Genomic DNA, 22,917 nt, shown 5'->3' with positions numbered 1-22,917 from the left:
ATCTTTTGCCGCTTCTGCCCTCTAGAGAACCCTGACTAATATCCTAACAGGGAAGTAAAATACTGTCAGTCCACCCACCACGGGGACTAGCAGGTTCTTTTTTTAACAGTATTTTCATTGGCACATGGAGCTCTAAACCAAAGTGAGTTCTCCCTCCAAGCCAACAGATGAGTGGCGCGGACGTTACACATATTCCCGCCAAACCTTTGGTACCAAACACTGAACCACATTCACTGAAGTTGTGCGGATCCGAGGGCTGTGTGGGGTAGAATGACAGGCTAGTTAACAGGACAGGGTGAAGCAGAGAACGGTGTGTGGGGTGTGGTATTTTCCATTACACTATCTTATGCTCTCACAAGTATTTTACATTATATATAAAAAAAACCTAAAAAAAACCCCCCAAAATGAAATATTTTAGATTATAAATTTTAAAGAATTTAAAGAATTTTAGGTAAGTTTTTCTTTTGCTTTTATTACAAGCATATAATATTAATTGGCAAAACACTGAGTACAAGCTTCACTATCATAAAATCAAAACATTTAAGCAATATTCCAAAAAAGATTTTAGACAAAAACTAGCCACCAATAGTACAAAAATTACACACCAACACAAAGCATAAAAAATGTAAACTTTCAAATTAAACAGTCAAAAATATGTATCTGCGTTGTCATCTCAATAAACCGCGACACGTGTGACGATCAGGCTAATGGCGGCTCACACCCCTGGACCCTACGTCATTTGAGGAAAAATGGTTTTCTTAGACCAAATTAAGTTGTCAGAATAGACATTTACACTAATGCTACACACATTTTAGGGGACACTCAAACTTCAGTCCATCCTTCAGACGCGCTCACGGACGTGGTGAACCACGGACGCAGGCGGGGGTGGGGGCGGGGGTGGGGGGGGGGTGGTTGCCCGGGCAGAGCCTCCTTGGTGGGCTGGCGGCTGGCAGGGACAGAATCTTCGTGAAGATTATGGCTAGTTTGAATAATGGTTTTCTAATCTACTCACCCCAACTTACGCAGTTTGTTTAAATACCAAGGCAAACGAACACACTGGCTTATCAGGCTAGGGTCCCACGTGATGTGGTGGGCTGTGAATGATTTCCTGAGGAAACAGAGAAACTGGATTTGTTCTGATTTAGCTATCTGCGCTGTTTACTTCCAACGTCTTGAGAACGTATCTAATATTCACGTATAAAGTGAAAATCAGCTGGCTCGTTCCTAGAACATTCAATCCAATGACACATTTTAAATTGCTGTCAAATGCCCTCCTGTGTGCTCTGAGGAGACAATGAAATGGATTTCTCAAGACTTCACCACAAGGAGGCACCAGATCTGCACTCCCCAGAGGGCTCGCCGCCGGTGGGGGGGGTGTAGGGCCGTCCCAGGCGTGGTCCACACGGTGGTGCATCCAGGGCTGTGAGCGCGCAGGGTCTGAAACAGGAGACCCAGGGCGGCCACACACCACTTCACCACCTCACAGCTGCCTGCCCGGTCACGCACCCTAAAATACTCTCGCGCAGGGCGCGCGCACACACACACACACACACACACACACACACACACACACATCCCCAAACAGCATTCTTATAACAACAGGGAAAAGAGAAAACCAAATAGCTGAATGTACATATTTTGAAATTCCACCAACATTCCCTTTCGATTTAGCAGAAGAGATGCGACATTACAATTTAAACAGATGTCTAATAAATGCATCTTGGAACCTATTGCACAAAAGCATAAACAATGCTCTTCATCTATATAAAACAAAAACGTACAAATTAAAAGCTACTCAAAGTAAAAAGAAGAAGCTTGCAAAACATGTCACAATTTCATTTTATATGCCTGTAAATAAAGCTGGACCACGGAAACCAAACAATTGGATGGGAAAATATGATAGAAGGCTTAAAATAGAATAAATAATTTTATAAAGTTAAGTTTTCTTTTTTTTAACCCCCCAAATCTTAAATTCAATATTATATATTCTATCTGAATTTTCTATCTTCATGAAAACTGCATTTAGTGAGACCGCGTGCTGGGTAGCAGGTCCCACCGCGGTGACGGTGATGCAGGAAGGTAACTGAACAGGACTTGTGTTACCAGCGTAAACAGTCGTGAAAACCACGTCACAGGAACTCCGTCTGTTAAGAAAGAAACTGATCCTGGCTTTCATGCTGGAAAAAATGAAACTCAGCCTTTTGAAGTGAAATGAAAGCGTGCCAGTGGGGAAGGGACCACGGAAGCTGCCCTGGGACACAGGCTCTGGGCTCCTGTCAGCCGAGGGGCAGGGGGTCCCCGGGGCCGTCCTGCAGTGAAGACAGTCTGCATGAGGAATCTTAGAAAAATAGGTACGTCTGCTGCTGAGGTTTTGTCAGGTTAACACGATTACAAAAGGGGGTCACAGGAGGGTCAGCAGCCAGCCGGTGGTGTTAGCCAGGCTCCGACTATCTCCACCTCTCTGTGTATCGAAACGCGTCCACTTAGCACCATAGCAAATTCAAGTGATTTCAAAGATAGCTACAAAGTTACAAATATATATTATGAGATTATTACAGCGATACTCAGTCTAATCTGAACTGTGAGCTGATTTTGTTTGAATTTGGATGCTTACACTGTTGAACCCTCCCCTCCTCCACCACCCAGGAAAATACCCAAGTTCCAACGCTACACCTAAAACCGCACTGCACGAGCGGCTGCAGAGCGCGGCAGCAGTAATGTGTATGCTGAGGTAGACAGGTAATATTTACTCATACACATCTACTCATTAAACCTGTGGAGTAACTCTAAGACATGATTTGGATGAATAGCAAGCTTAGCGAACCGAACACGGCAAACAGTACTGGGAGTTAATGGGCTTCAGTGAGAGGTGAATGTTGACCAATTCCTAACAGAACTTGTTTTTAGGTTTCTAAAAGGCCTTACATTAGAGTCACTTGGATTCGATTAATTTGAATGCTTTTCTTGTCACCAAGATTAGGTCTTACGTATATGGAAGAGGAAGCAGAGGAAACCCAACCATAACTTTCAAAGCAAGTGTGAGAAGAAATCCTAGTCAGGACGGTGACATACTCCATGAACAAAGGAGGTGGGCGGTCACGGACACCGGTGCTGGCGGCCACCTGGGGGGTGACTGAGAAGGGGGAGGAACCCAGAGCTCATGGACAAACGGACGGTGCGGATGGAGAGGACAAGGACGGACACAGAACCCCAGGACAACACTTTCACGGCCCCGGAAAACGGCTGCTTTCTCCTCCTGCCTTTACACATTCCGAGTTACTCTTTTAAAGGGACAAATACTTATGTGCTGGCAGAGTTTATTCACTAATTCCACAAAAATATTAACATGTGGGAGGAGAAAGGGGTTAACAAAGAGTGTGCTGCCTGCGACTGGCATTTCAGGTCATTAAGGAACTGAAAATGCAACCAGCCGACTCCTCTGCTCCCGGGAGGGTGCGCCTCCCCCTGACAGCGGCCTCAGGCGTGGGCGGCAGACGCAGGGCAGAGCTGCCACGGGAGGGCGTGGGCGGCCGTGCTGGGAACCGCAGTCTGCACGCCCGGGGCACCTGCCCTCCTCCGACCCACGGTGCCTTCTCAGGAAAACCCCCCGACAATGCCACCCCCTCTCTTCAGCACGATGAACATGGGAAAGAATTAAGTAGGGAATTTAAGTGGCAGCCCTGAACCATCAGAGCCCTATTTAATACCAGTGATGTTTAAGAACATGAATGGCTCTGCAAACCAGCATTAAGCCGGCCAAGCCACCTCTGGTCTACCCTGGGAGCCCCGGCCGTGTCCGGGGAGCAGCGGGGGGTGGAGCCCCTCCCTCGCCTCAGGGCCACTGGCCCCAGTGCAGCCTCGGAGCCCAGAGTGACGGGCCAGGCAGGGGGCGAGGCAGGGAGCTGTCGGCTTTTCATGGTTCCTAACGTGGAAAATTAAATACTGTGGCTAACTCATAGTATTAATGGAATGCTTTTAAATTAACCCTTTATATACCTTCTAAGTCTTCAGGAAGCTAAAGGCAACATAAATATTGTCATTCACCATGAAGAGATATTTTTCAATAACTTAGGAAGGGTTCAGTAAACGTACAAGTATTTTTGAGGCTTATCGTGAACCCTAATTCATAAACGAAACGGACAGGACCAGATCTTCAAGGCCTGGAGAGCAGGCACAGGTCGCGTGGCCACTGCTTACCATCTGGTCTGAGGGGCGCCCTTCGGCCGCTGAGGCTGTGAAGTGTCCCGTCGTCTTGTAACCGCGGTGCTGGTAGTGTCTTGCTGAGTGTGAATTCTCTCATACAAAAGTTATAAATACTCTCTATTCAGAAATCTGGTCCCCACCACACCGCAGGTGACACGGCGGGGCAGCGGGGCCCGGCCCGGGGCCGAGCTCAGAGCAGGTCCATCTTGGGTCTGTAGTGCAGCAGGAGCGGGGCCTTCTGTAAGACAAAGGCAGAGCAGGGCGCCCGTCACGACGGCCGCCCTCCCTGGGGCCCAGGTGCCCCGGGGCCTGCGTACACCTGCTGCCCCGCCCGGTCCCCTCGGCTTTCACCCCCTTCTCCGGGCTGCCGCTCAAGCACTCGGGGTCCTGCCATCTGCGTCCTGCATGGGGGGGTCACCTTGGCCAGGAGGGCAGTGCTCACCCAAGGGCCCCGTGTGGCTGGGGCACTGATCATTTCAGAATGACTGCCTTTCTCAACAGTCCCGTGACAGTTCCTTCTAAGCTCTTGGTTGAAAACATGCAGACAAGTAGCTGCCATTTGTAACCGATCTGACAATCAAACAATCCAACCTTCACAGTCTTACCTTGAATCTCCACCTCGTGACAACCACAAATTTGAGCGTGTGGTCCTTGCCCAGGATTTCCTCGTTGCATAAAATGTCCAGCTGGCGGGAGAAGAAGGGTTCAGTCAGGGCGCCAAGGGCACGGCGCTTGGCACCCCTGACCTCCGGGCTGTGCCAGCTACGTCAGTCGCCTGCGGTGACGTGTCCCGTTTCCAGGCGGCCCGGGTGGGGAGTGCTCGGAAGGCCCCGCCCCAACCCACCTGAGGCCTGAGGGGTCCACACCCACCATGCCCCGCCCCCCCAGGGCCCTCGGCTGCGGTCACCCCACGGCGACCGTCTCCCCACCTCAGTCCACTCTTGGCCAAGTTTGTCCCTCTTACCTCAGTGGAAAAAGGAAATGGGTTCTTCAGATGGTCTTTTTCCTTTCTTTTTTAAAAAGACTATTTTTAGAGCAGTTTGAGGGTGAGAGCAACACTGCGAGGGAGGTTCAGAGAGAGATCTCCCGTGCGCCCCCGTCCCCCCACTACCCACATCTGCACTGGGATGGGACATCTGTTACGGTGGACGGGCCTCCACGGACACGTCATCCTCACCCAGAGTCCACAGATGGCCGCAGGGCCCCCCCTGGTGGTGCACATTCTGTGGGTTTGGACACGGGAATCAGGACAGGTGCCCACCACCGCAGCACCACCCAGAGTTGCTCCCCGGCCCCCACGTCCCCCGTGCTCCACCTGCTCACCCTCCTCCCCCAACCCCTGATAAGTGCCCATCTTGGTGCTGTCTCTGTGGTTCTGCCTTTTCCGGGATGTCCCACGGCTGGAATCCTATTGCGTCTTTCCCTCAGTAATGTGCATTTAAGGGTCCTCCGTGTCTTTTCACGGCTTGGGCGCTCGTTTCTCGTGAGCATGAGTGATAGTCCATTGTCTGGGTGCAGCACGGTTAATTTATCCACTCACACACTGAAGGACGTCTTGGTTGTTTCCAGGTTTTGGCGACTATGAATGAAGCTGCTATAAACATCCGTGTGCAGGTTTTGGTGTGGACGTAAGGTTTCAGTTAATGCGGGTGACACCACGGAGCAGGATTGCTGGACCGCACGGTGAGACTGTATTTAGTTTTGGAAGAAACTGCCAAGTTGTCTCCCACCAGCTGTGGACGGGAGTTCCTGTTGCTCCGCATCCTCACCAGCATGTGGTGGTCAGAGCTCTGGATTTCGGCCGTTCTGGAGTAGCAGCTCATTGTTTAATCTGTTTCCCTGATGACAAATGATGTTGACTCAGATGGTCTTTTAAACTTCTCCCTCAGGACAAGGGGAAGAGGCCCCTGCATCTGCAGGAGGGCTGGGCAGCGGGGCACACAAGGGGCCACGTGGGGCTGGCTCCAAGAAGACTGCCTGACACCGAACCCCACCTCCCCCAGGCAGGCCCCTCACCCTCACCCACGCCGACCCTCTGGATGACCTCACCTTGACCCTGGGCTCCAAATGGCAGCACACGCCACGGACCCCAACCCTGACTTGGGGCCCTGACCTCTTAGTTCACCTTCCACTATGCACAGGCAGTGGCCACAGGAGCCTGTCCCCAGAGGCCGTCCACCCAGTGCACAGCCCCGAGCCCTGCTCCCCTAGCAGCCCCACCAAACACACCAGCTGCCCTGAAACCACACCCTCAACTTAACCGATTATAGAGTCCTGCCTGAAAGCCCGTAGGCCCAGCCCTCCGGCCTCTTCTGTCCTCACAGCTTTCCACTAGTTCTGCGTCTCAGACCTCCTTCTGCCTCTCTTCGTGTGTATCAACAGTTCATTTCTTTTTGTTTTTGTTTTTTTTAAATGTGGTAAAATACACATAAAATGTACCATTGTAACCATTTTAAGTGGGCAGTTCAGTGGCATCAGGCACATTCACAATGCTGATTGTGAATTCATTCACCCTCCACCTCCAGAACTTGTTCATCTTCCCAAACTGCCCCCAAGAAACACTAGCTCCCTATCTCTCCCCGTCCCCAGCCCCCCGACACCCACCATCCACTTTCTGTCTCTATGATCTGACTCCTCTGGGGACTCACGGAAGTGGGACCATCCAGTGTTGCCCCTTTGTGGCTGGCTCATGTCACTGAGCCCAGTGTCCTCAGGGTTCACCCAGGTGGTGGCCGGTGGCAGCACCTCCTCCCTGTTTAAGGCCGAATAACACTCCATCGTGTGGATTGTTGTCTGTTTTGTTTATCTGTCCAACCGTCCGTCCATCCATCCATCCATCCTTCTATCTGTCCATCTGTCTTTCCATCCATCCATCCATCCATTCGTCCATCCGTTCATCCATCTTTCCATCTGTCCGTCCATCTTTCCATCTGTCCGTCCATCCATCTATCCGTCCATCCATCTATCGTCTGTCCATCCTTCTGTCTGTCCATCCATCTATCCATCCATTCGTCTGTCCATCATCTATCCATCCATCCATCCTTCCATCTGTCCATACATCTGTCGTCTGTCCATCCATCTTTCCATCCATCCGTCTATCGTCTGTCCATCCATCTATCCATCCATCCGTCTGTCCATTCATCCATCTGTCCATCATCTATCTGTCCATCCATCCTTCCATCTGTCCGTCCACCCATCTGTCCATCTACCTGTCGTCTGTCCATCCATCTTTCCTTCTGTCCGTCCGTCCATCCATCCATCCGTCCATCTGTCCACCTGTCCACAGGCACTGGGGTGCTTCCCTGTCCCAGCTGCTGTGCATAATGCTGCCGTGAACACGGGGGTGCCAGCATCTCATTGAGACCCTGCTCTCCGTTCTCCGTGGAACACACCCAGACGTGGAATGGCTGGGCCATGGGCTCATTCTGTGCTTAGTGTTTTGAGGACCCTCCACAGTGTTTTCCACGGCGGCTGCACCGTTTTACACCCCATCGCCCCCCTCCCCGCCCCCGCACAGGTTTCGTTTCCCCACGTCCTCGCCATCTTTTATTTTCTTGTTATTTACTCAGTTTTTAATAGTAGCCATCCTAATAGGTATGAGGTGGTTTTCACTGTAGTTTTGATTTGCATTCATTTCCCTAACAACAGTGACACTGAGCATCCTTTCATGCCTATTGGCTGTATGTGTCTTCTTTGGAGAAATGTCTAAGCCCTTTGCCCATTTTTAAATCAGGTTGTTTGGTTTCTTTTATGCTATGTTTTAGAAGTTCTCTATATATTCTGGATAGTAATCCCTTATCAGATGTATGGTTGCAAATAATTTCTCACATTCTGTACAAAATTTTTTCATTCAGAATGTCCAGTTTGTCTATTTTTTTTTTTTTTGTTTTGTTGACTGTGACTTTGCTGCCCTATCCAAGAAATCACTGCCAAACCCAGTGTCATGAAGCTTTTGTCCTATGTTTTCTTCTAAGAACTTTACTGTTTTAGGTCTGACATTTAGGTCTTTGATCTAATCTAAGTTAATTTCTGCATATGGTGTGAGGTAGGAATCTGATGTCAATCTTTTGCATGGGGATGTGCAGTTGAAAAGACTATTCTTGGGGCACCTGGGTGGCTCAGTCGTTAAGCGTCTGCCTCCGGCTCAGGTCGTGATCCCGGGGTCCTGGGATCGAGCCCCGCATCGGGCTCCCTGCTCCATGGGAAGCCTGCTTCTCCCTCTCCCACTCCCCCTGCTTGTGTTCCCTCTCTCACTGGGTCTCTCTCTGTCAAATAAATAAATAAAATCTTAAAAAAAAAAAAAAAGAAAAGACTATTCTTTCCCCATTAAGTGGCCTTGGCACCTTTGTTGAACATCAAGTGACCACATATATGAGGGTTCATTTCTGGGCTCTCTATTCAACTCCATTGATCTTGATGTCTGTCTTTATGCCAATATCACACTTTTTTTATTAGCGCAGCTTTATAGTAAAAGGTTTGAAATTAGGAAGTGAGGGTCCTCCAGTTTTGTTCTTTCTCAAGATTGTTTTGGCTACTCAGGGTCCTGTGAGATTTCATAAAATTTAGGATGGGTTTTTAAATTTCTGCAAAAAACATCATGGGGATTTTGATAGGGATTGCTTTGACTATAGACAGCTTAGGTAGTATTAACATTTAGCAACATTAAGTCTTCTAATCCATCCACTTGGCATGTGTTCCCATTTACTTATGCCTTCTTTAATTCCTTTCAGCAATTTTTGTAGTTTTCATTGTGCAAGTCTTTCACTTCCTTGGTTAAGTTAATTCCTAAGTATTTTATTCTTTTTGATGCAATTGTAAATTGAATTTTTTTTTATAATTTCCGATTATTCATTGCTAATGTACAGAAATGCAGCTGATTTTTGTGTTGGTTTTGTGTCCTGCTACCTTGCTGAATTTATTTTTTAGTTCTAACGTGTGTGTGTGTGTCATCTTTGGGATTTTCTACATGTAAGATCATATCATCTGCAAACAGAGATAAATTTTAATTCTTCCTTTCCAATTTGGATGTGTTTTATTTATTTTTCTCCCCTAATTCTCTGGCTAGAACATCCAGTACCATGTTGGATAGAAGTGGTGAAAGCAGCATCCCCACCTTGTTCCTGATCTTAGAGGAAATGCTTTAAGTCTTTCACCAATGAGTCTGATACTTGTAGTGGGTTTTCATATATGGCTTTTATTTTATTTTCATGTATCTTCTATTCCTAGTTTGTTTTTTTTTTTAATTATGAAAGGGTATTGAATTTTGTCAAATGCTTTGCAGACCTACATCAGGTTGAGATGATCATGTGGTTTCCCTCTCCATTCTGTTGGTGTGACATATTATATCGATCAATTTTTGTATGTTGAACCACACTTCCATTTCAGGAATACCCACTTGGTTGTGGTATATAATCCTTTTAATATGCTGCTGAATTCTGTTTGCTAGTATTTCGTTGAGGATTTTTGCATCCGTGTTCATCATGGATGTTGGTCTATAGTTTTCTTTTCTTACAGTGTCTCTGTCTGACTTTGGTATCAGGGTAAGGCTGGCCCCACAGAATGAGTTGGGAAGTTTTTCTCCCCTTCAATTTTTGGGAAAAGTTTGGGAAGGACTGGTGTTAATTCTTCTTTAAATGTTTGGTAGAATTCACCTGTGAAGCCGTCAGGTCCAGGGCTTTGCTCTGTTGGGACATTTTTGATTACTGATTCAGTCTCCTTACTAGTCGTAGGTCTAGTCAGACTTTGTGTCTCTGTGATGTAGTCTTGGTAGGTTCTGTGTTTCCAGGAATTTGTCCATTTATCTAAGTTATGACAATCCTTTTTATTTCTGTAGAATCAGTAACAATGCCTCTGCTTTCATTTTAGATTTTAGTAATTTGTCTTTTTCCTTAATCCATTGGTCAAATTTTTGGTTGTCAAATTTTATGGTTTTTTAAAAAATATGGTTTTTAAAGATTTTATTTATTTATTTGAGAGAGAGTGAGAACATGCGCGGGTGGGGGTGGGGTGAGGGACAAGCAGACTGAGCTGAGCTTAGAGCCCGACCCGTGGCTCGGTTCCATGACCCTGAGATCACATCCCATGCCGAAATAAAGAGTCGGAGGCTTAACCAACTGAGCCACCCAGGCGCCCCCGTCAATTTTGTTGATCTTTTCAAAGAACTGCTGAATTTCTCTCTCGTTTTTCTGGTTTCTATTCCACTTATCTCTGCTTTAATCTTTATTATTTACTTCTTCTGCTAGCTTTGTTCTTTTTCTAGTTTTTCAAGTTGTAAATTTAGGTTGCTGATGAGATCTTTCTTGTTTTTAATGTAAGTATTTATAGCATAAATTTCCTCCTTCGCATAGCTTTTGCTGTATCCCACAGGTTTTGGTAAGTTGTATTTTCATTTGTCTCGAAGTACTTTCCAATTTCTCTTGGATCCATTAGTTGTTTAACTGTGTTGTTTAGGGGCGACTGGGTGGCTCAGTGGGTTAAGTGTCTGCCTTTGGCTCAGGTCATGATTCCAGGGTCCTGGGATCGAGTCCCATATCAGGCTCCCTGCTCAGCGGGGAGTTTGCTTCTCCCTCTCCTTCTGCTGCTCCCCCTGCTTGTGTTCTCTCTCTCTCAAATAAATAAATAAAATCTTTTTTAAAAAGTATGTTATTTAATTTCCACAGTTTTGTGAACTTTCCAGTTTTCCTTTTGTTATTGATTTCTAACTTCATGCTGCTGTAGTCAGAGAAGACACTTTGTAAGATATCTATCTTTTAAAATCTACTGAGGCAATTTGTGTCTGCCCTCCTCTTATAAGGACTTTGTCACTGAATTTAGGGCCCAGCTGGATGATCCAGGATGATCTCTTCATTTCAAGATTCTTGACACATTGACAAAGACCTTTTTTCTAATAAAGTCATATTCACATGTTCTGGGGGTTAGGAAATGGACACATCTTTTGGTGGGGGTCACCATTTAACCCACTATGGTCTGCCTTCTGGTCCCTCAAATCCACATCTGTCCCACATGCAAAATATATTCACCTCATCGCAACATCTTAGCATAAGCACTGCCACCTCAGGAGGGCTCCCCAGCGACGTCTGAGCCGAGATACTCACCCCGGTTTCCATCCACCAACCCCGTGTGCATACCAGGGCTGCTGGCTTTCATTTAATTCCCATCATTTACCACAAAGTACCTGAAAGTATCTCACCTATCTACCTGCCCACCTGTTTCACCCCATACCCAGCCCAGCCAATCATCCATCCATTTGTGAAATTAAAGAACAGAGTTTCTCTTCGCAAGGAAAGCCTGTTCTACATCTCAGCCTCCCTGCCACCCCACCAGCTTCCCCTCCTGTTAAGGGGGCTCCCCGTGCTCACATCTAGCCCTCCCTCCACTCTCTTCACCACCATGTCCCATCACGCTATCTGGGAGCACGCAAAACAAACCGAGATTTTTTTTTCTTCTCATTTGAAATCTCCAAACAAAGATGTAAAAACAAAAAAACCCAAAGAACTTTAGAAGCATCACTTTCACAAATGAGAAACGATTTGTTACAGTTTCCATTTGCGGTACAACTATTACCTCATTGAAAGATGAGAGGTTAAGCTTTTTGGCGATGAACTTCTTCAGGTGCAGCACGGTCGCCTGGGCCGAGCAGCGGATCCACTTGCGTTTCAAGCCCCGCAGTTTGCTGCTGTTACACTCCAGGCAGATGCTCACCTGGAAGAGACAGGGACGGCTGGCAGCCAGCAGGGCCGCCGCGCGGCGCTCGGAGGCTCTCTCGGAGGCCTCCTCACTCCAGGAAATGCCACACGCTGACCTGGTGAGATCAGAATCTGCTTTGACTTCAACACTGTGGAAAAGGGTTTTACTTTACTCATTTTATACACGTTATCCTAAAATCTCTGTTTACCTTTTGTGAAATATAATCTAACAGTGTTAATCCTGTCTTATCAACATAGTACTTCAAAGTAAATCTGAGAATTATTTACTCATTGTACACACGGCACTGTCTCGGAGGGAAACGGACGCAGACTGCCACCCCCACAGGCTGTGATGAGTGCTCTGCGGGCATGATGAGGAAGGACACACAGCCCGCAGAGGCCGTGCCCCCGGCTCTGCATGGATGCACCGAGGAAGGCCTCATGAAGGAAGCAGCAGGAGGCCTGGCCTTGGAACAGGACGGCAAAGGCACTAGAGAAGAAAGGACTCTGGGCTCAGGAGAAAACCATAAGCAAAGGCACAAAGTTTGAAAGTTCAGTTACCTCTTGGACAACCAACAATTCAGTGGGGTCACAGAACACGGTGTGTGACAAGGAACCTCAACATAACTAACTAAAAGCGATTTTGGACCAGGGGGTGCCTGGCAGATGCAAAAGGAAGGACCTGCTCGACACAGCACTCATGAATGAATAATTCTCCAGTAGCAGCCACAAAAAATGGCACAATCAGACCCCACAAAATTCTGATAAAAGAATTAACAAAGGAGGGATGCCTGGGTGGCTTCGTCGGATGAGTGGCCGACTCCTGATTTCAGCTCAGGTCATGATCTCAGGGTCCTGAGACTGAGCCCTGTGTCGGGCTCTGCGCTGAGCATGGATCCTGCTCGGGATTCTCCCTCTCCCTCTGCCCCTTCCCACTGCCTGCACGTTCTCTCTCTCCAAAAAAAAAAAAAAAATAGAGGAATTAACTGAAATATGTAGGTCTAAAATTACTAGAGATAAAAAGAAGGAATTAAAAACAAAATACACTATGAATAAAAAACAGGGAGGTATAAAAGATAACCAAATACAATTTGTAAAAACTCAGTGGGTGGCTGAACCACAGATTAGTCTCAGCAGAAGACAGACCAGTTTCATGAAAGATCAACTTGAGGAAATTACCTAAAAGAAGTACAGACAGCAAGATGGCAATTAAAATAACAAAACAAAGAAAAGGTAAAGGGGTAACAGACTGAGGAGACTAACACACATGTAACAGAAATTCTGGAGGAAGAAGGGAGAACAAGGGAAAGGTAAATTTAAGAAATAACGACTAAGGATCAAAATGATGGAGGACTTAAACTCTCAAATTTAGGAAGCAAAAGAAATAAAGGAAACCTACACCACACAGATGTGGGGGAGGCACCAGGAGGGAGCAGCAGGTAGTCCTCCAGATGAGGCCACTGTGCCTGCAAAGCTCGGCAGAAGGTGAGCAGAGAAGTCACCACTCAAGGGCGCAGATGAAATGAACCGTCTGTAAGCGAAACAGAAACTGACGAGGAGAGGGGACCCCTGCAGGCAGGTGAGCTCGGGGGCAGGACGCCCAGTTCCATCTAGATCGCTCAGGGAGTGTGGCAGGTTGGTTTCTAATTTTTATTTGGAAGAGCAAAGGGGCATGATTAGTCAAGACGATTTTGAAGAAGAAAAGTAAGGGGGTCTATGCCCCATCAGAAACCACAGCTTAACAGGTAAAATAATTAAATAATTGTAACTCGGTAAGTTCCGTGTGGTTTTGGCATAAGGGAGACAACAGCAGTGGAACAGAACAGAACCGACCCAAGCACGGGTGGAAACCTGCACGTGGTAAGATTCTAATCAGCCAGGTGAGGAGGGCCTATTAGCCGATGCTGATGAGCCAACTGGTCAACCTGGGAGGAAGAGACTTGACCTCCCCTCCAGCTACACACAAATCACCTGCTGGTGGCTTATAACCTCCCTGTAAAAAGTAAAACTTTAAGATATTTTACAAGAAAACATAGGAGAACATACTTATGACCTTGCGGTGGGGAAATTTCCTGAAATACGAAAGGAGAGCCTCGAGGCCGTGCACGGTGAGGGAATGTCAGACTACCCAGTACACAAAGTCCATGACAGAATAAGTAATTTGATAAAGAGTGGAGGCACCAAGAGAACTGAAACATTTGGAAAGACACTCAACACCAGTGGTACACACACGAAGACAGGAATGAGGACGACGACGAGGCATCACGTCTGGGAACAGCGAGTCCTGTTGGGGACGTGCCCAAGGAGACCCGGAGAGCCATGCCAGTCAGCCCCTCAAGTGTCTGAGCACCAGAGTGACTAGGACGCCAGACAGAAAGGTCAGTGAGCCATGACACGGTGCCGTCCTGCCTGTGCACACAGCACACAGCAACACTACGTGGTGACATTATGCCAGAATCCCAGATTCTCAGAAATATAACTGTGACTGAAAAAAGTCAGTTGTAGAAAGACATATGTTCTGTTTCCTATGGTTTATGGCTACGCACACATGTAAACATAAGCCCAGCAATCCAGCCTAGCACACAGTTCTCTGTTCACGGGGTGTAAGAGCCCCAAGCCCTGTGTCCTCCCCAGGTCCCCAGTGTGTCCCATAGGCTCACTTTCACGCATGTCCCAAGCCAAACTCTGGCCACCCCATGCCACCCCACTGCCCGAGCCACAGAGGCTGCCTGGTTGCCTTCCCATCTGGGGAGCCCTGGCCTCCCCGAGCTGAGCCTTCTGCCCCGTAGGCGGGCCGTACCCGCTCCGCTGCAGGGCTCCACACTCACTGCCTCCTCCCTCCTCGGCAGGCCCTGCTGCGAGGCCCTGCTCCACCCCACCCTCCTCCCTCCTGATACACCTGGAGCTCCCTGACCTGCACATCTTCCCTTGCAGATGGCTGCCTGCCTCCCCCCTGCTCACCAGCTCGGAGGGGGTCGGGGCCCAGACAGGGTGGGTGCTTGGGGTTTGCGGGATGGTGCCAACCCCCCCACCCCACTGTCCCACAGGGCTGAGGCTGCACCCCCAGCCACTAGCATCGCACAGGCGCATGCCGCATCCCACATCCCACAAACCTGGGAGGGCAGGCATCTACAGACTGGCCTGGCTCCTCCTCTCTGGGGCCTGGACACCACGCCCAGCTGTCCTGGGCTCAGCACGAGCTCCCCAAGTGAGCAGCGAGTGGGGATGTGGCCACGCTGCCCGACAGTTCAAAGCTCTCACTAAGCCCTCCTGTGGCTGTTCGTGCAGGGACCCCACGGGTCAAGGGCACCTCTGGGAACACTGGACAGCCCATTTGCTCAAAAGCAGGCAGAATGTGGGCCTTATAGGAGGGTCAAATTGTTCTTAAAAGTGTATATGCTAATTTTCTTATGTTTGCTTTAGTGACTCAGCAGTGCTCCAGAATCTGCCCTTTACTCCAGGCCCACCTGGCAGCAGTCCAGGGTGGGCGCGCTCATGTCCCACGGGCAGAGAGAAAGCTGCTCTGCACAAGGGTGGGACCAGGGCCCGGGGCAGTGGGAGCAGCGGGAGGGCAGGGTGCTGAGCCATCAGGGTGTCTGAGCAACTCTCCCAGCTGACCGAAACGTCACAGTGCTCCATGAGGAATAAATTCAGAATAGCACCAGACACTCCAATTCTCTGCTGAACAAAGACCGAGGGCTGCAGCCCAGCCACGGCTCAAGGGCAGTAAACTGACAAGCATCGAGCGTCAGCGTCTGAGCCTGAGGACTCCGGCCCGCTGGCGGACTCGGATTTGGGGGCTCAGACTTCTCTTAGCTGTTTTTCTTTTTCTTCTGCTGATGCTTGGTGTGAAAAGTGCACAATTCAGTCTAGTCATCTGAGTGACAGGAGAAGGAAGGGTTTGTCTTCAAAGTTACTCCGAATTTAGAATTCGATACCCAACCACGTTATCATGCAGACATGCATGGGACACATGGAGGGACTCAAAGTCCATGACGCACACACCCTCTCTGAAAATAAATGAAGAGGGATGCCCGCCCCTCCAGAGGAAACAGACTCCACAAAAGGGGAAGATGGGATAAACCAGCAGTATAAGCAAAAAGCCCACAGAAACCCATACTACCTTTTGTTAAACCTAAATAACTACTAGGGCGCCTGGTGGCTCAGTTGGTTGGGTGTCCGACTCTTGGTTTCAGCTCAGGTCCTGATCTCGTGGGTTGTGAGATACCAGAGTCTGCTTGAGATTCTCCCTGTCCCTCTGGCCCTCCCTCCACCCCTGCATGCACACTCTCTCTCAAATAAATAAATAAATCTTTTTAATTTATTTATTTGACAGAGAGAGACACAGCAAGAGAGGGAACACAAGCAGGGGGAGTGGGAGAGGGAGAAGCAGGCTTCCCACTGAGCAGGGAGCCCGATGTGGGGCTCGATCCCAGGACCCTGGGATCATGACCTGAGCCGAAGGCAGACGCTTAACGACTGAGCCACCCAGGTGCCCTTAAATAAATCTTTTTAAAAATAACTTAACACCCGATTATTCAGGTTTTTCTCTTATGTTCTTCCATACGGTTTCAGTGGCTTCATTTAGCCTCACACAATTCTTGTTAGAATATTTCTAAGTTTTTATTAGTCATGTGAATAAGGCCCCCCCACGCCTGAGATTACTAACCTTATTCCCTAACGAGCGACACGTTCTACCAGTGTCCCCGTTGACGGTCTCAGGTTACGTCAGACAACGGTCTGACACGAGAGGGACCGCGTTCTGCTCTGTCACACACACACATATCTCTTCTCGGTCTGTGTCCTCAGTGTGTGCCCGGACTCTTCAGAACCATGCTAATGTGCATTTTCTTGTCTCTCTTATTAATGAGATGATGATTCTAATTTTGGTATGATGACTGCGAGAGCTTTCAAGTTAGGATACTCTATGAAAAAGCTCGGTAGACACGGGTATGGGATTGGATCAAACACTTTTACAGCACCTCTGTGATTGTTTACTTCTCCTTTTTTAAGTGGCGTATATACACAGATTCCTCAATGTTGCATTGTTTCTTGTCCTTTAATACATGACTGGACTGTACCTTCTTTGATGTAATAAGTGCACGTGCACAGAATCATGCCTGGCACTGAATTATCCCACCTGGGGAGTGGTGTGGAGAGGGTAGACTTTAATTTTTTTATATTTAAAATGTTTTATAGTGAGCATATATTACTTTGGCAATTGAAAAGAAAAGGTAAAGAAGGAAAAACTACAGAGAAGTGTTGACATTTTAACGTGTCTACTTTCTTGGCTACTCGGCCTTTTCTTTTTAAATGGAGGAAACACCCCAGGGGAGAGTTAGTTTTCTGAAGCCCACTGCAGCGCACGTATGGAAGCATCATCTACCTGCTCGTCACTTCTGTGGTAGTCATTGTCCTCTTCCTGCTTCTCTTCTGCTGCTTCTTTGTTCGAACTGTCATCTGCTTTGGTTTCACCTTTGAGCAAAAACAGAAGATACTGTATTACGAAATCCAGAATGTTAAACCATTATTTTTTTTAACTGTACAGCATACTCAAAATGCTATAAAAATTCATTCAAATAAGACAGTTGCACCTTCAAAAGGATACGAAATCAGGGAGAGCTGGTCTACAGAGCACCCGTTAGAACACCTTGTTCCTTCAAGTGCGGGGGTCCCAGGAAGCTGACGTCAGCTGTACTTGGGTCTGCGAGTGTGTGTGGGAGGGCACAGCCGGCAAAGGCTGACGGGGACGGGGAAAGGGGCACAGAAACCACCCCCCTCCCGCACCCAGTACTATTCAACGCTTAACATAGCAACTACCAACTAGGCATTGCAGGGCTCCTAGTCTTTACCACTCCAACACCACCTTTAAAATGAAGACCCCGTTGTAAGTAAGGGTTTCAACAGACAAGATCCCTGGCTTCCCAAATAGCCCCCAAATGCCTCCCTCTCCCTCCGCAGGGGTGCAGCACACAGATCCTGCCTTTCCTAGGGGCCAGACAGGACCTCTCCTTTCCTCTAACATTGTTAGAAATACACAGGGCGGTCTAGAAACCTCTCAGGAACCCCTGTGGTTACTAGAAAAACACCATGGCATGAAATATTTGAGTAATTTGTTGTAATATGTACAAACTAATTTTACACTGAAGCAGGGCAGACAAAACTAAAGGGAAGTCTCAGGAGGCCCACCTGCACCGCACCCCACCTCCAGGTACTTTCGGGGCCCCCTCTGTCTCTGGCCCATTTCTCAGCTCTGCCCCAGAAGCGACGGAGAACGTCCGTTCCCAGACTGTACTACGAACTGTGGAGGGGGCACAGGGTGTCCTGAGAAAGGGGCTCACCACAAAGCCCACTCACCGTTCCGATGGGGATCTAGGTGCTGTTTTGCAGAACAGGTCTCCCCCTTGATATCTCCAGGCACTTCCATGCCTAACTTGTGGTAGAATTCCCTCTGTTTTCTCATTTCCGCTATTAAAAATGAATATACACTCTTAATCTTAAGAAGGCAGTGAATCACATGAAAATTCTGTTCACAAATGTCATGTGAAGAAAACAACAGATCTGGATCGGGGGTTTCGACGGCTGCCACTACTGAGGAGATGATCCGGACTGCCCCCCTCAGAACCTCAGAGCAGGGCAGCGCCGGCACTAGGCTGAGACCCGCGGCACTGGCAGACGCACAGAGCCCTGACCGCAGCCGCAGGCCCCCCCCCAGACCGCCATTCTCAGCACGGGGCACAGCGAACGTGACCCACTGGCCACAGGCTGCTCAGTGACGGACTCAGGCTTTCTGGCACCACCCGCGCACGTCACAGCTCAGAAACCGGAGTGCGGCTGAGGCACCGTGCCCTTTCACAGCTACCCACGGCCACCCAGGGGTGCCCGGCGGCGGGTGCAGAGTGCCCCCTGGTGTCTGTGGCGAGCCATCACAGCTCGCTGAATCCTGGGGAGGCAGCAGCGCAGCCCCTCCGCCCCAGGAAGGTTCCCTCGGAAGAGAGGCCAGGCCACCACCCTGCCCTCCGGTCTCCTCGTCAGAAGCGAGGTCAGTCCGCTTGCTCCCCGTGGTCGGCAGGCCAGGCACCGCTGGCTGCCCGCAGAGTGGGGGCCGGGCCGTGAGACGGCAGGAGCGGCAGGCTGAACACCGATTCCTACAAGGCGGCTACTGACCGCTACTCCGAAGCGTACACCGGGCAACGGAGGTACTAGTCGTTGCTCAGGGCCACGCGGCAGGTAGCGAAGAAAATTTAAACCCAAGTTGCTCAAGCTAATAACCTACAAATCACACTATGAAAGATACTCATGCGTACCTGACCCCGTAACACTTCGTTGCACTTCTTCCCTGCACGTTTGTCTTCCCCCGTGCTCCCGAGCTCCAGGGCCGGGAATACGTCTTGGTCACATCCTGGACCTACACCGACGCTTCGCATGCACGATCCCGCAGGAGCGTGTGGATGCAGGGGCAACAGGCTCAGGCAGAAAGTGGCCACCCCTCAGAACGGAAGGGACAGCACTGCTGGCCTACAGACGGATGGGGCGCCGGGACCAGATACGGCCAAGTGCCAAACCAGAAGACTGGTCTGCGAAATTTGGGATCAGCTTGGAAAGAAATCCAATAATCATATAAAAGCTAGCTCAGAATAAAGGTGTGAAATGTACTGCTTGATGGTGCGAGACCATTCCCACCAGGTTCTCCAAGGACGACATTGCGGTCCCACCGGTCAGTGCGAGAGAATGCTCACCTAACGTGGAAATGAGGCAGCTTCAAATACCTTGTTTTAATTCTCAATAAAAATTTTTCACCTATCAGAAGGAAAAGAAGATTGAAAATAACAATACTCCATGTCAGGAAGATACCAGCATACAGATGTTACTTGGGGTAAATTTTCAGCAAGGTAATTTGCTATTTAAAACTATTTAAACACTGGGGCGCCTGGGTGGCTCAGTTGGTTGAGCGACTGCCTTCGGCTCAGGTCATGATCCTGGAGTCCCGGGATCGAGTCCCGCATCGGGCTCCCTGCTCAGCAGGGAGTCTGCTTCTCTCTCTGACCCTCCTCCCTCTAGTGCTCTCTCTCATTCTCTCTCTCGCAAATAAAAAAATAAATAAATAAAAAATAAAATAAAATAAATAAAACTATTTAAACACTTAACCGCTGGCCCCCGAATTCTGCTGGTGATCTACCCTAAAGCCATAACCACACTAGTGCACAAGGAGAGAGGGGTGCACACAGTCGTGGGAGCCTTACTCACAGTACTGGAGGGCTAGAAACAGCTTAGGCACGGGGGCTGGGCCAGCCAGAGGGCGAGGCCAAGAGAGCCTCAGAACCCTTCTCAACACTGCAAGCAAGATACTACCCACTACTGACAGAGTCAACATGTGAGACGACTCTAATTTACTTGCTACCCTGGGATACCGTGCAGCCATTAAACATGATACAGATCAGGGGCGCCTGGGTGGCTCAGTCGGTTGAGTGTCCGACTCTTGATCTCAGCTCAGGTCTTGTTGTGAGTTCAAACCCCACACTGGGCTCCATGCTGGGTGTGGAGCCTACTTAAAAAAAAAAAAAAAAGATACAGGTCACATTTTTTAAAGATTTATTTCAGAGAGAGAGAGTGCACGTGTGAGTGCGGGGAGGGGCAGAGAGAGAGGGAAAGGGAAAGAATCTGAAGCAGACTCCCCACTGAGCGTGGAGGCTGACGCAGGGCTCGATCCCACAACCCCGAGATCACGACCTGAGCCGAAATCAAGAGTCCAACGCGCAACCGAATGAGGCCCCCAGGTGCCCCAAGGTCATATTTTTGATGTGGAGCAAGCACCACAATACGTCGTCGTGAAAAAGGCAGATTGTGTAGCATGATCTCATTTTTTGTAAAAATTACAAGTTATAATCCTGGTGTAACTAGGATGCTGAGAGAGTCCAGGGGAGTGAGAAACGCAATGGTACACTGGGCATGAGCCAGTGTCCTTCCCTGGAGCTCTCAGCTCCTCCTCAATGACGCAGGCACGTACAGGGTCCCACGGCCGATGTCACACTCAGGGGTGAAAGACTGCTCCCCCCCCCCCCCCCCGCCTCCGGGATCAGGCATGAGACGAGAACGTCCATGCGCACCACTTAGACCCAACATCCCATTCAGAGCGCCAGCCTCAGGGCTGGCAAGCACCCCATCAGCAAACAGAGCAGACACTGGGGCCGTGTGAGCTAAGCAGCAAAACTGAGATATGACGTAGGTAGGTTTGGGACAGGGGAGAAGGCAAGTGTTTTACGGAAATATAACAGAGTGCATCCTTGCTCTTATTATTTTGAATAAACTGTCATCTGTCAGATGAAGAAAAACAAAAGTTTTCACTTTACCTTCACTATTCCTTCTCTGATGCTCTTCATTCCTTCATGTGGGTCCAAGTCTCCGACCTATAGCACCTCCTTCTCTCTGAAGAACTTCTTGTATGGTCTTGCAAAGCAGGTCTACTGACAAGTTCCCTCGACCTCTGTCTCGCCGAGAAGGTCTCTACTTCTCCTCCCCTCCTGCGGGACACACAACTCCGGGCCGGTGGTTTCTTCTCTCAACACTAAACACTGCACTCTCCGGTCTCTTTGCTGGCGTGGTTTTGGAGGACAAGCCAGGTGAATTCTTACCTTTGCTCCTCTGTAATAAGGTGTCTTCTCCCTCTGGCTCATTTAGTTTTGATTACTCTGTAGCTTGAAACTGATATGCACAGGTCTCGTGTTCCTGGCGCTGCTCCTGCCTGGTGTTCTCTGAGGGTCCTGGGCCCGGGGTCTGGTGTCCGACATTAGTTTGGGGAAATTCTCAGTCATCATCGGCTCACGTATTTCTGCTGTTCTTTCTCTCTCTCCTCTGCGTCCCATGTTCCCATTACGTGTACCGTACACCCTTGCGGCTGTCCCACATCCTTGGAGACTCTGATTTTTAGTGCATACCCTCTTTTATTTTCAGACTTGGGAGTTTCTGTTGATAGATCCCCAACCTCAAGGTTCTTTCCCACACAAGTCCTGTTACTAATCAACCGACCTGAGGCTTTCTTCATTTCTGCTACTGTGGTTTTATCTCCAACATTTCTTTCTGCTTCTTTCTTAGGGTTTCCATCCTTCTGCTTACACTACCCACCTGTTCTGGTCCACATTATCCATTAGAGCGCTTAGCATATTTACTGTTTTAAATTCCAGTCCGACGGTTCCAACATCCCTGCCATGTCTGGTTCCGATGCTTGTTCTGTCTCTTAGCGAGCCTTGTAGCTTTTTTCTCGTGAGCCAGCTGTGATGTGCCAGGGACGAGGAATTACTGTAACCAGGCCTTTAGTGATGTGGTGAGGGGTGGGGAAGGGGACGGGCTCTGTGCTCCTCTGATTAGGTCTCAGGCTCAGGGAGCTGAGGCCTCCACACTGAACTTCATCAGTGCTCGGTGCGAAGGGGTGGCTGGAGCTGACCGGCTCCCCTTGCTCAGCTAGTTTCCCCGGGGGGCAGGCCTCATTGGAGGTATTTCAGAATGGCTCCTGAAGTTGCTTTCCCAGCTGGAAGCACTGAGAGACCGTGGCCGAGCTCCTGGGGGTGAAGCTCACGATACTGGATCTCCCTGCAGGTTTTTCTCTCTGAATTGTCCACATGGAGCCTCCAGCAATTCCTCAAGCACAGTGGAGGTTTTCGGCCCTGTGCCAGTTCCCAGGGAGGCTTCCGCTCCGGAGTCTCTGCCCTGGGAGCCGGGGCCCCCACACCAGTCTCTCCAATCTTGGGGCAGCGGTTTGCCCTATGTCCACCCCTCTTACTATCTAAGAAAAATGGCTGATTTCTCAGTCTGTTCAGCTTTTTGTTAGGACAGAGTGGCAACTTCCAAGCTCCTTACATGAGGAACCGGAAACCAGAAGTTATGAAATTTCAAAATACAGTAATTATAATTGAGTACAATTTTTTGTACTATAGGCCACTAACAAGAAAAATGGACTCTTTTGGGGGGGACGATATTTAACTGGGGTTAAAAGTTAGTGCTCCTTACCATCAAAACTGGTCACACATGTTCA

General features: G+C 49.0%; 1 protein-coding gene across 5 annotated transcripts in view; it reads right to left on the bottom strand.

Annotated features, from left to right (window-relative positions):
• Nucleotides 1-445: 445 nt before the first annotated feature.
• PCGF3 (polycomb group ring finger 3) overlaps nt 446-22,917 on the bottom strand; it is a 53,135-nt gene continuing 30,663 nt past the window's right edge. For all 5 annotated transcript variants that reach the window (XM_036094311.2, XM_036094312.2, XM_036094310.2 and 2 more), the window contains 5 exons: nt 18,246-18,356; nt 17,275-17,363; nt 11,767-11,904; nt 4,809-4,889; nt 446-4,441 (listed from right to left, as the gene is read on the bottom strand). In XM_036094311.2, the coding sequence (XP_035950204.1) occupies nt 4,394-4,441; nt 4,809-4,889; nt 11,767-11,904; nt 17,275-17,363; nt 18,246-18,356 (467 nt within the window). In that variant the 3' untranslated portion in view covers nt 446-4,393. The remainder of the gene's footprint in view (nt 4,442-4,808; nt 4,890-11,766; nt 11,905-17,274; nt 17,364-18,245; nt 18,357-22,917) is intronic.

This window comes from Halichoerus grypus, chromosome 3 (genome assembly GCF_964656455.1).
Source record: "Halichoerus grypus chromosome 3, mHalGry1.hap1.1, whole genome shotgun sequence".
Taxonomy (NCBI): domain Eukaryota; kingdom Metazoa; phylum Chordata; class Mammalia; order Carnivora; family Phocidae; genus Halichoerus; species Halichoerus grypus.
The sequence above is the reverse complement of the archived record's forward strand: the minus strand, read 5'-3'. Positions and strand labels throughout refer to the sequence as shown.